The 11,808-nt window shown below is 34.8% G+C and overlaps 1 protein-coding gene across 3 annotated transcripts in view; it reads right to left on the bottom strand.

Annotated features, from left to right (window-relative positions):
• Positions 1-3,414: 3,414 nt before the first annotated feature.
• TMEM65 (transmembrane protein 65) overlaps positions 3,415-11,808 on the bottom strand; it is a 56,422-nt gene continuing 48,028 nt past the window's right edge. For all 3 annotated transcript variants that reach the window (XM_082363155.1, XM_082363153.1, XM_082363154.1), the window contains 2 exons: positions 10,999-11,104; positions 3,415-8,973 (listed from right to left, as the gene is read on the bottom strand). In XM_082363155.1, coding sequence (XP_082219281.1) covers positions 8,872-8,973; positions 10,999-11,104 — 208 coding nt within the window. In that variant the 3' untranslated portion in view covers positions 3,415-8,871. The remainder of the gene's footprint in view (positions 8,974-10,998; positions 11,105-11,808) is intronic.

Here is an 11,808-nt window from a genome sequence, read left to right as displayed (position 1 = left end):
ATTTCAGTCTTTCACTTTAAGTATGATGCTAGCTGTGAGTTTTTCATAGATGCTCTTTATTAGGTTGAGGAAGTTCCCTTCTATTTGTAGTTTGCTGAGAATTTTTATCAAGTATGGATGTTTGACTGTTCCATTGGATTTTTTCTTTTTTTTTTCTTTTTTGCATCTTTTGAGATGGTCATGTAGAGGAATTAAGCCCTTAAATACCAGTGATTGTTATCCTTACCCCCACTCCCAGCCACCTTTAGAGTTCTGTCCTAGGACCTCCTCTCTTACGTTCTACAAAATGAAAAGACCTGTACATTACAATGGCTTTAACTAACATCTGCGTGTAAATAACTTCCAAGCATATATGTTTCATCACAAATTCTCAACTGAAATTGAGACCAATATTTTCAGCTTCTAAATGTACTTTATCTACCAGGTTATCCTCCACATATATCTATGAAGATAAATACGTGTAAGATACAAATTCAATATCTATTCTCTTCTATTAACTGACATTGAATTAAATAGGATCCTTAATTTGAATTTATACCTTTGTATACCAACGAATATCTTTTAAATGTAGGGAATTCCCTGGTGGTCCAGTGGTTAGGACTCTGCGCTTTCCCTGCTGAAGGCATGGGTTCAATCCCTGGTTGGGGAACTAAGATCCTGCAAGCCGCTGGTGCGGCCAAAAAAATAATTAATTAAAAAAAAAAAAGTCTTGGGCTTCCCTGGTGGCGCAGTGGTTGAGAATCTGCCTGCCAATGCAGGGGACACGTGTTCGAGCCCTGGTCTGGGAAGATCCCACATGCCGCGGAGCAACTAGGCCCGTGAGCCACAACTACTGAGCCTGCGCGTCTGGAGCCTGTGCTCCGCAACAAGAGAGGCCGCGATAGTAAGAGGCCTGCGCATCGCGATGAGGAGTGGCCCCCGCTCGCCGCAACTAGAGAAAGCCCTAGCACAGAAACGAAGACCCAACACAGCCAAAAATAAATAATAAATAAATAATAAATAAATTTTTTTTAAAAAGTCTTCATTAGAAAAAATCTTTTAAATGTAAAATCAGAAAAAGAAAATCTGAAAAAAAATTTTAAAATACTAAAGCCAAAACATTATAATGCAGGGTTTCTTAATCTTGGTACTATTGACATTTTGTGCTAGATGATTTCTTATTATGGGGGCTGCCCTGTGCACTGTAGATATTTATCAGCATCCTTGGCATCAAACCCCCTAAATGCCAGTAGCACCCGCTATCTACCCCTCAGTTATGATAGCCAGAAATGTCTCCAGATGTTACCAAATATCCCCTGGGGAGGCGGCAAAATCATTCCCAGTTTGAGAACTACTGAGGCAGTTACTTGCAACAGATCAGTGCTCACACAGAGATCAACTAGAAGAACCATTTTTTAAAATCTGCTTGAAGGCATTGTGGAGCCTCTAAGAAACTAGGATATGATGAGTTTCCACTGCCTTCAAATAAAAAAGCTGGGTGATGTGGTGGTGGATTTAATAATTTATAGCAACTAGTGATAGCCGTGTTGCTCATTCTTTCCCTTTCTGAAAAGAAATTGTTATTGCATACTGGATGTGTAAGGGCAGATACTTTTTTCACTTATAGGTTATCCGATACCAGAGTCAGTTTAAGACATTATAGAGAAAATGGCACATTCCCAGAGTTGAGTGCAGTCATTGCATGTAAACTTGAGCCCAATCCCTTGTGGTTGGGTGTCTTCCAAGATGCCCTCCCTTCTTCCAATTTTTGGCTATACACTTGGCCATACAGAATGGAGAGATTTACAAGTATCTCTTTCAGCTTAGTGTGTTCATGTAATAGAGGTTTGATAGATAAGTAGATGAGTCATGTGGTAACTTAAAAGTTGGTTAAGCCCTTCACCTTTCTTTTTAGTTCCTTCCTCCTGGGTAGAGTATGGATATGATAGCTGGGGCTGAAGCAGCCACTTTAGATCATGAAGTGACTTTGTGAATAAAAGCTACACATGATGAAGCAGGAGGATGTGAATCTGGGTCTCTGACTACCTTGTGGAGCATAACCTTTATACTCACGCTGGGAAACATGCCACGATAACTTTATATAAGAGAAATAAATTTCCATCTCATTTCGGCTACTGTTATTTTGGGGGTTTGTTACTTACAGCTAAACCTAATCTAAACTAACTAGAAAAGTTCAGGGCAGTGGTTCTCAAAGTATAGAAGTGTGGTCTGAAGGCTCCTGATTTTTTTAGGGAGTTCATGGGTAGAAGATGAACCACAAACCAATCAGCTTGAAGCAAAATGTGTGAAGTTCAGAAGTGATATAGAATGTGACATAGGAAGTGATACAGTTTTTATACAGTACTGATACAGAATGGGTTGGGAGTCAAGCCAGAATTCAAATACCTAGAAGGAAGAGCATAGTGATGTGGGTAGTAATGATTCACTCTTTAAACAAATCTCTGCTGTACATCTACCGTGTGTCAGGCACTGTACGGAGCATTAAGTATAGAGATGTAAGCAAGACAGATGAGATCCCATCCTCTGGGGCACTGACATTTAAAGCACAATTAGTCAGATCTTTTTCCTCTGATGAAATGTGGGCTCTTTACCTGAGTCGGTATGGAAGAAAGAACAGTTAAAGCTGTTAACAGGGCTTCCCTGGTGGCGCAGTGGTTGAGAGTCTGCCTGCCAATGCAGGGGACACGGGTTCGAGCCCTGGTCTGGGAGGATCCCACATGTCGCGGAGCGACTGGGCCCGTGAGCCACAACTACTGAGCCTGAGCGTCTGGAGCCTCTGCTCCGCAACGGGAGAGGCCGCGATAGTGAGAGGCCCGCGCACCGCGATGAAGAGTGGCCCCCACTCGCCGCAACTGGAGAAGGCCCTCGCACAGAAACGAAGACCCAACACAGCCAAAAATAAACATAATAAATAAATAATAAATAAAAATTAAAAAAAAAAAAAAGCTGTTAACAATTAAAGAATGAACTAAATTAAGATTTGTTCTTGTTTGTACTTGTCCCAAGTAGCGGTGGGAAAGAAAATGTTTGATTTATATGCTTTTAAAGTAACAGTGTGGGACATAAAATACATTCTAAAAACTGCACTTTCCATTTCCATCAGTCTGAGGTTGAGGAAAAGAAGAGAAAATAAGGAAGAGAAAAAATACATTTGAGACATAAAGGAGACAGATACAGACACACTGCAGAATCAATACTGCAGAGCAAGAATGGTGGGGGTGGGGAGGTTGATATGCAAAAGGAAAAATCTTAATTTTAATTAAGGTGCCTAACAGCTTTCTTTGACTCAACTACCTCTCTTAAACTCCACTTATATCTTGCATCTGCATAAATATTTTATAAGTGGTAAAGCACTATATAAATGTATAGCCTTCATATTATTAGCAGATACCAAATCTTTACTGAATTTCACAGTTCTCACAGAAAATTCCTTTATTGTACAGTTTTTGAGGGTTCCCCCCATCTCCCCCTGAAAGTAGTTCCTTTGAGTTTAACTCTTCAGTCACCATTCTCACATTTTACTCATTTAAACAAAGGTTTGACTTGTAGTTGTGGAGAAATTATATAATCTACCATATGCCTACTCCATCTTTTTAATCTTTAAAAGTCAATAAAAAATTGCTGAAATTTCTTTCATTCATAAACTTATCAATAGCATTAACCTAGGTATGACATCATAAAATTTCATATAAATACCAATACAAAACACCATGTGCTTCATACGGCTGTCAGTATAAGATCAATAGATCCTGAAAGTTCTGAAGCTTCAAAATTAAAATGTTACAAGTTCCTGCTTTAATTACTACTTCATTTCTAAACCTCAGGGGAGAAAAACTAATTTCAGTGTTACAACCCATATGTCAATAACATTTATTACTTTGGTAAAAACAAGTGATCTGTTAGTAAGGTTTCATTATGAGCACACAACAAACCCTAAATTACTTGCTGATAGGTTGGTTATCCACTGACTTTATGAATTCTAGGATAGCTTCCCCATGCTTCTGAGTCATTTCCATTTACTACTGTAAGTAAATATGCAGGGCATTAATATTAATATTTAAATATTAATATTTAGGCTTAATGCAGAAAACATGAATAATCAAAACAAACAAGGAAACTTCTTACATGCAATCCCACTCCTGGGCATATATCCGGAGAAAACCATAATTCGAAAACATACATGCACCCCAATGTTCATTGCAGCACTGTTTACAATAGCCAGGACATGGAAACAACCTAACTGTCTATCAACAGACGAATGAATAAAGAAGATGTGGTATATTTCTACAATGGAATATTACTCAGCCATAAAAAAGAATGAAATAATGCCATTTGCAGCAATATGGATGCACCTAGAGATTATCATACTAAGTGAAGTAAGCCAGACAAATATCATATGATATGGCTTATATGTGGAATCTAAAAAAAAGATACAGATGAACTTATATACAAAACAAACAGACCCACAGACATAGAAAACAAACTTATGGTTACCAAAGTGGAAAGGAGGCAGGGAGGGATAAATTAGGAGTTTGGGATTAACATAAACACACTACTATATATAAAATAGATAACCAACAAGGACCTACTGTATAGCACAGAGAACTATACTCAATATTTTATAATAAGCTATAAGGGAAGAGAATCTGAAAAAAAAAATTATATATATATATATATAAAACTGAATCACTGTGCTGTACACCTGAAACTAACACAACATTGTAAATCAACTATACTTCAGTAAAAAAAAAAAAATCTTACAATGCATTCCAAACTGAAATATATTTCATATGGTGGGGATTTTCTTAACACCAACCTCCTAGAATGTAGCGTGATACCTTCTCTTCCCAGATATCTGTGCTGTGTATGTTCTCACTTCTTTCAGGTCTTCCCTGACCACCCTGTATAAAAATAAGCACCCACGTATGACCACCGGTACTTTCTATCCCCCTTGTTTCATTTATCTCTGCAGAACTTATCACCACTATTTAAGTGTACATTTGCTTTCCTATATTCTCCTCCCCAACTCATGCCCCCCACAGAATAACCTTCATGAGAATACGGATGTTCTGGCTGTTCATTCAGAGCCTTGAACAGTTCCTAGTACATAATATGCAACCAAAAACACAAGATTTGTTCAATGGACTTGGAGATTTTAAGTACAATTCCCTTAAGTTGCAAGTGAGAAAATAACTCCATAAATATAGAGGCAGAAAGGAAACTGAACAGAGAACAGACATTACAGAGTCCATGCAACTGATGTCCCAACTGCATAGTAAGTTGTTCAGAACACAGACTTCACACCTGGACAAAACCAGACTCTACTCCACTTATGAATAGTGACACCCTGGGCAAACTAACCTTTCCACGTCTCAATTCACCCGATACAAAATAGGGATGATAACAGCACCAACTTAACATTGTTATTACAGTGATTAAATGTGATTATGTATGTAAAATACTACAGTACATAGCAACAAATAAGTACTTAATAAAAGGGAGCTAACATTGTATTTACCATCATCATCATCATTGACATCATCATCTCACTCGGGCTCCACAGACTATTTTCTAATATTTCCCAAATAATTTATGGGTAAGACTGACTATCTAGCTTCTAAGTCCACACAACCAAGAAGCAGCAAATTAAAGAGAGAGAGAGCAATTGCCAGAAGTGACAGCAGCAAAAAAATGGGAGGAAAATGAAAAACTATAAAAACCAGATTCCCAAGGTACTGCATTACAGCACAATAACAATGTCCATAAAGATGACACTTAGCCACTAAGAAAAAGATTATATTATATTACATTTAATACACTCGTAAGATGGCAAGAAAATATAATTCTAAAATTAGGAAGATTTACTTCAAAATGGTTTACCTGAACTTTTGGTGTAAAAGATAAAACTTTCATTACCTTCAAAATTCATCTTCTGGAAAAACGGAGTAAAGTAAATGAGGTGTTATTACATAGAAGGCTTGGATATCTCTGCTGTAAATAAATACCCATCGGTGTAATTTTCGCCAATCTCTCTATCTAAAGCTTTTTTGACATCCTATTAAAGATCAAATTATCTCAATATGGGAATCATCCTTCTCTCATAATGTGTAATGTTGTATCTCAAGTGTGGACTTCAGGGAAATGGTAAATAGTTCCATTTTACTGTCTCAGTGTCACTGCTACAACCCTGTAACAAATCTGCATTTATTAATCCTATTTCTTTTAAGCTACAGAATAACCAGGGTTTTCTGAGATTAGGAAGAAAATCAAATTTCAAAATCAAAACCACATTCCAAAATTTCTTAAAAGGTATTTTTCTTTGTTCAATTCCTTTGTAAAAACATTGGTCACCACTTAACATACAGTGCCAACAAAATGCACCCAATTTACATGCATAAACAAGTCAATAAATCATAATACACAGACAACATGAATTTCAAACAAAGAGTACTGACACAGCTCACGTTGCATTTAACCATAGTTATAGTTGCTCCCAAAAAAGAAACAGCTAATATGAGAAATAAGAATTCCAGTTTCAATCTGAAATAAAATTCCTCGTGACAAGTAATATGAAACAATGGTTATATGAAGTCATTATCTTAAAGGGAACCATTTTTCAGAAGTCACTTTGTGCAAAGCACCATACTAGTATAGAATAAGATCTTGAAAAAAATGTGTACCTTAGTTTAAGGACAAATGGGCTCCATTTTTTTTTTAACTAATTACCTGAATGATGCAAATTTTTATTGTGTCCATAAGTTAAAATACTTTTCAATATGAAGGTTATATGTTCCATATTTTGACATTTTAAATAATTCTACAGACGCTCAGCTAAAAAGATTCTGTAGGACTGGGTTATTTTCACGAGCAAAAAAAATGAAAGCACTCATCAAATGCCCTTTCTAAACTCACAGGCAAAGTTTCTGGATATGGGATTTAATTAATAAAAAGAAAATTTAAGCACCACAATAAAATATGTTTTTAGAGAACAGAAAGGACTGGCAATACAGTTAGGGACAAAAGCACTTAAACATTTACCCAAAAAAAAAAATTTTTTTTTAAAAAATAATCACTCTAATCCTATCATCTGAAATAATAAAAAAAAAATTTTGGTGTGTCTGTGGTATTATGTGGAAGATACAAACCACAGTTCTATTTAAAATGTTAAGTTTTAAAATTCTAATTTGATCAAATGAGACTGTCATAGTATTTGTACATAATAAGAATGTTATATATTTATTTTTATATTCTATGATTAAAGGACACCACTAAAACCATTTTGAAGTACACAGAAGAGAATTTATGACAAATTGCCTTGTGAGAAAAAACAGCTCCTCTGAAAATAAGACCTCAAAGTAAATATGTGCAAATAAAACTTTAAAAATAAGGTAGCTGTAAATAGAGCCATCTTTAAGTTTCCCTTCTTTTGCATCTATTTAGCAAAATTAATAATTTCAGCGGCCCAAATAGTAACTTTAATTTCTGTTTTTCTCCCCCATGATGTGTTCAACTACTCTTACAGTTAAGAGTAATTTTTTAGCCTGTGTAACAGACCACATGCTAACAAACTTTAAGGGTTCATAAAATTAAAATTTATGATTCACAAGTATAGATATGAATCCTATCTATGCCTAAATCAGATACACAAGACTGGACATAAGTAACTTCAATCTAAAATATGATTTAAAGACCACAAAAAAAGAAAAGGGACCAAAAAAGGGAGAAAGAATTTCTCCTCATATGTCTTTTGACCACTAGGCTATATATAGCAAAAAGCAAAACATAAAATATTTATTTTTCACCTCAAAAGAAGTTATCCAGAAATAAAATCCGCTAAAGAAGTTATAACAATGTCAAAATTATGAGTACTCAAACTCATTCAATTCAGATGAGAAGACATTTGGGGGGGAGAAAAGCCTTCCCAAACAGTATTATTTGTATTTTATTAACCTTACAAATATCACCTCAACTTCACCACTCATACCATAAACCTTCTTGACAGTTTCCATTTTATACTTCTGTGAAAAAAAAATTTTTTTGCCTCTTAATTTTCCAAGTGTTCACACCTTAATTCCACAATCCCCATTAAAAATACTCTAAAATAATGACTTTCCCTTAGGAGTCAGAAATCACTATGTATTATTCAAAACTGAGAAATTAAATTGGTAAAAAAACCAACTCAAAATAATACACTTGTTAACATATATGGTTTTATGTAGTAGGGAGACCACATAATTGTTCATCCTGATTAATCTCCGGCTCTTGAGACAATAAGGTCTGAAAATTAAAATGAGTGATAGGTACTTAAAATACTTAAAGTCTCTGTCCATTCTGAATAGATGTGAGAGTTTTTTTTAAATGACTGAAATTATATGATTGTAAATGTTTACTGTGAAACAGTACAAAATTGATGTTGCCAAAAAGAGTAAAAAAAATCTTTAACTGATGTTAAACATCTTCAGTAATTTGGAAAAAATCTTAAGGTTGAATTGTAACTATAAGGGAACAACAACAGAAAATGCTTTCATGCATGTACACATGGTAAGTAACAAATAGGCAAACCCCAAGTCAGCACAGCACATCAATGACTGATACTTAAATGATATTTTGGTGTATAAAGAAAGAAAAAGAAAAGGTAAAATGTTGACTGCCATTGATGAAAAAGCATTTCAACAATTTACACAAAAGTTTTTTAAAAAAGATGTCCTAAGAAAACCAAGCCACAATAAGTTAGTGTTTTCCATAATACATGCTGAATTAGTTGATCCCATATCTATATACTGTTACTGTCTTAATTCCTAAATGTTGTGACAGCATATTTAATAATTGAGGTACATTAGTTTACATCTTTTTATAGGTATCCTAAGAGAGTTAATTTTTCTTTTCCAGTTTTTCATCATCTTCACCTCCTCCAAAGAAAATCAAAGGAAACATTCCTAGAATGCAGCCAATAGTCACCCCAACAGCTTTGCCCTATGGAAACAAAAGAAAAGATTTTTTGACAGTTAATTTACCCCTGTAAGAGGAATCCTTGCTTAAGTATCTGATAAAAATTAAAAATTACTATGTACTATAAAATTCAACTGTGACTGTATTTCTTTTGATCATAGTAACTTAAATATAAAAATAATGTACAAAAGGTTCTAGAACAAATAATATGTAAAGTTCAAAGCAACAAGGAAAAAAAAATTTTTTTTCAAATTGCCATAAAAATAACATTAGAGGGGCTTCCCTGGTGGCGAAGTGGTTAAGAATCCACCTGCCAATGCAGGGGACACGGGTTCAAGCCCTGGTCCAGGAAGATCCCACATGCTGCGGAGCAACTAAGCCCGTGCGCCAACTACTGGGCCCGCATGCCATAACTACTGAAGCCCGCGCACCTAGAGCCCGTGCTCCGCAACAAGAGAAGCCACTGCAATGAGAAGGCCGCGCACTGCAACAAAGAGTAGTCCCCGCTCACCGCAACTAGAGAAAGCCCACGCACAGCAATGAAGACCCAATGCAGCCAAAAATAAATAAATAAATTTATTTTAAAAAATAAATTAACATTAGAGAAGTATTCAAGTAGAAAAACACTTTTTAAAAATGTCAGAGATAGGAAGAAAGGAAATATCTCACCAAGTACTCTCAACATATTTGTATTTGCTACCCTTTGTATATATTCCTTTTCAATATTTATCCCCATGTACACCTAATTATATGTAGGTCTAATCATTATGTAAACATAGCTTTGTTTTCTGCCTTATTCCTTCCCCCCACAGCCACACATGTTATAATAAACTCCTTTCCAAACTGTTTCATAAACTTAATAAAAAAAACTTCTAAATTCCACTGAATTGATGGACTTATAATCTACGTAAAGCTCTTTTTTTTTTTTTTTTCTCCCGGCCACACCGCGTGGCTTGTGGGATCCTTGTTCCCTGAGCAGAGATTGAACCCGGGCCCCATGCAGTGGAAGCACCGAGTCCTAACCACTGGACCACCAGGGAATTCAAGCTCTCCTTACCATTAAAAATCATTGCTACTTTTTCACCATTGCAAATGACAGAACAATAAACATTTCTGTGTATAGCTCCTCCTCAATGATTTATTTAAAAATCAAATAATATGAATATTTGTGCATAATCATAGGATACTGCCATGCTATCTATTCTAGACAAAACTGCAAATATGTGTATACCCACTGCAATATATTTATATGTATACGTACACACAATTTTTCTGCGATCTCACCTACATTAAAAAAATATTTTTTAATTTTTATAAATGATTTTTAAATGATGCATTCCTATGATGACTATTAAGGTTATACACTTTTGAATTAAGTTTTATGTCTTCATACAGACATTTACTGAGAATCTACAAAGTACCAAACTCTATGCTAGGTACCAGGGAGACAGACAGGGTCCAAGCAGATGCAGTCTGTCTCTCTCCGCTAGGAACTTCCAGTTAGTTTTCATGCTTTTCTACTTGCTAGTCAATATACTTGGAATTCTCTCATTCACCTAGTAAATGTCTCATCAATAATTTCAAAATAAGCTTAGATCTAATACTCACCAAGAAATCTCCACACCAAAAGAAATTTCTCTCCACAAAGAGTTAATTCTTTTCCTGGTGCTTCTGCTATATCTGGTGCATAACTCTATTACTGAATATGTCACACTAAATTATAATTTATTTAATATGTCTGGTTCCTTACCTACACAATCCTTAAAAAGAACTATAGTCTATTACTCGTTTTATGTTCTTCAGTCTCAGCACATAACTGATACTCCTCAACAGTAACTGAATCATACAAAGAATTTTTCAAAAATCAAGTATACCTACAAAAAATAGTCAATAAAAAATTACTGCTTTTCTGAAGCTGCCAAGGCTTGGACAGTTTTTGTTAAAAACTCCACTCAAATCAATTTTAGTCTCAAATTTCTCAAGGGACTGAATACAGTGTCTTGCTCTGGCTACCCAAATTCACCGTCATAAGCCATATAAAGTACTCACCAAATGTGTACTAACACGTGTTTGCCACATGTCAACTTGCTTTGGTGTGAGATCAGGAATTGATAGACCTAACCTGGAAGCCAAAGCTTCAACGTAGCCTGCAAGTCTTTAAAAATACAAGAGGACAGAATATAAGTTTTTAAAGAGACACACTATGTCCTCACATAGGAAAAACTAATTACTACAAAGATAAGATAATTCTATACCTGTAATTGGCACTCTAGAAATGGTATAAACATTCTTTTACAACTTTCATCTTCATTGTGTATAAATATATTTGGTTTAAAATTTTTCAGACTGACATATTTAATACACAGGTAAATTAATTAACTTAGAGTAATTATTCTCTACCATTACCTTAAAAAGAACAATTAAAGGTATATAAAAATTTTTACAACACTTCTAATTTATTCATTTATTCCAAATTCAAAGCAAAGCACTTTAACATATAAGTTAATAACTATCATCAGAAAACAAAAATTTCCAAAATTTATCAGATTGATATACTAAGAAAAACAGCCTACAATTTTCAGGGCCATTGCAAGTATTTATCAATTCTAAGTTGCCATTGCTTATTGGATACAATCTTTAAGAACTGTAAGAAAGAAAAAAAATTGCCAATTAAACTATGCATACCATCAATTATAAGATGGATCCCAATGTCAGATATGTTAAGTTCTAAAAACCTGTGCAACTAAGATTGATAAAATGTGGTATTTGTTACCTAATGCTATTTTTAAGTCAGAGGAGAAGTAGTTCTTAAATATAAGACTCCCAACAAATCTTTATCTCTAATAAAAAAATAATTGT

This window comes from Balaenoptera borealis (assembly GCF_965194805.1).
Source record: "Balaenoptera borealis genome assembly, chromosome: 17".
Taxonomy (NCBI): domain Eukaryota; kingdom Metazoa; phylum Chordata; class Mammalia; order Artiodactyla; family Balaenopteridae; genus Balaenoptera; species Balaenoptera borealis.
Note: the sequence above shows the minus strand (reverse complement) of the source record. Positions and strands in the feature narration are given on the sequence as shown.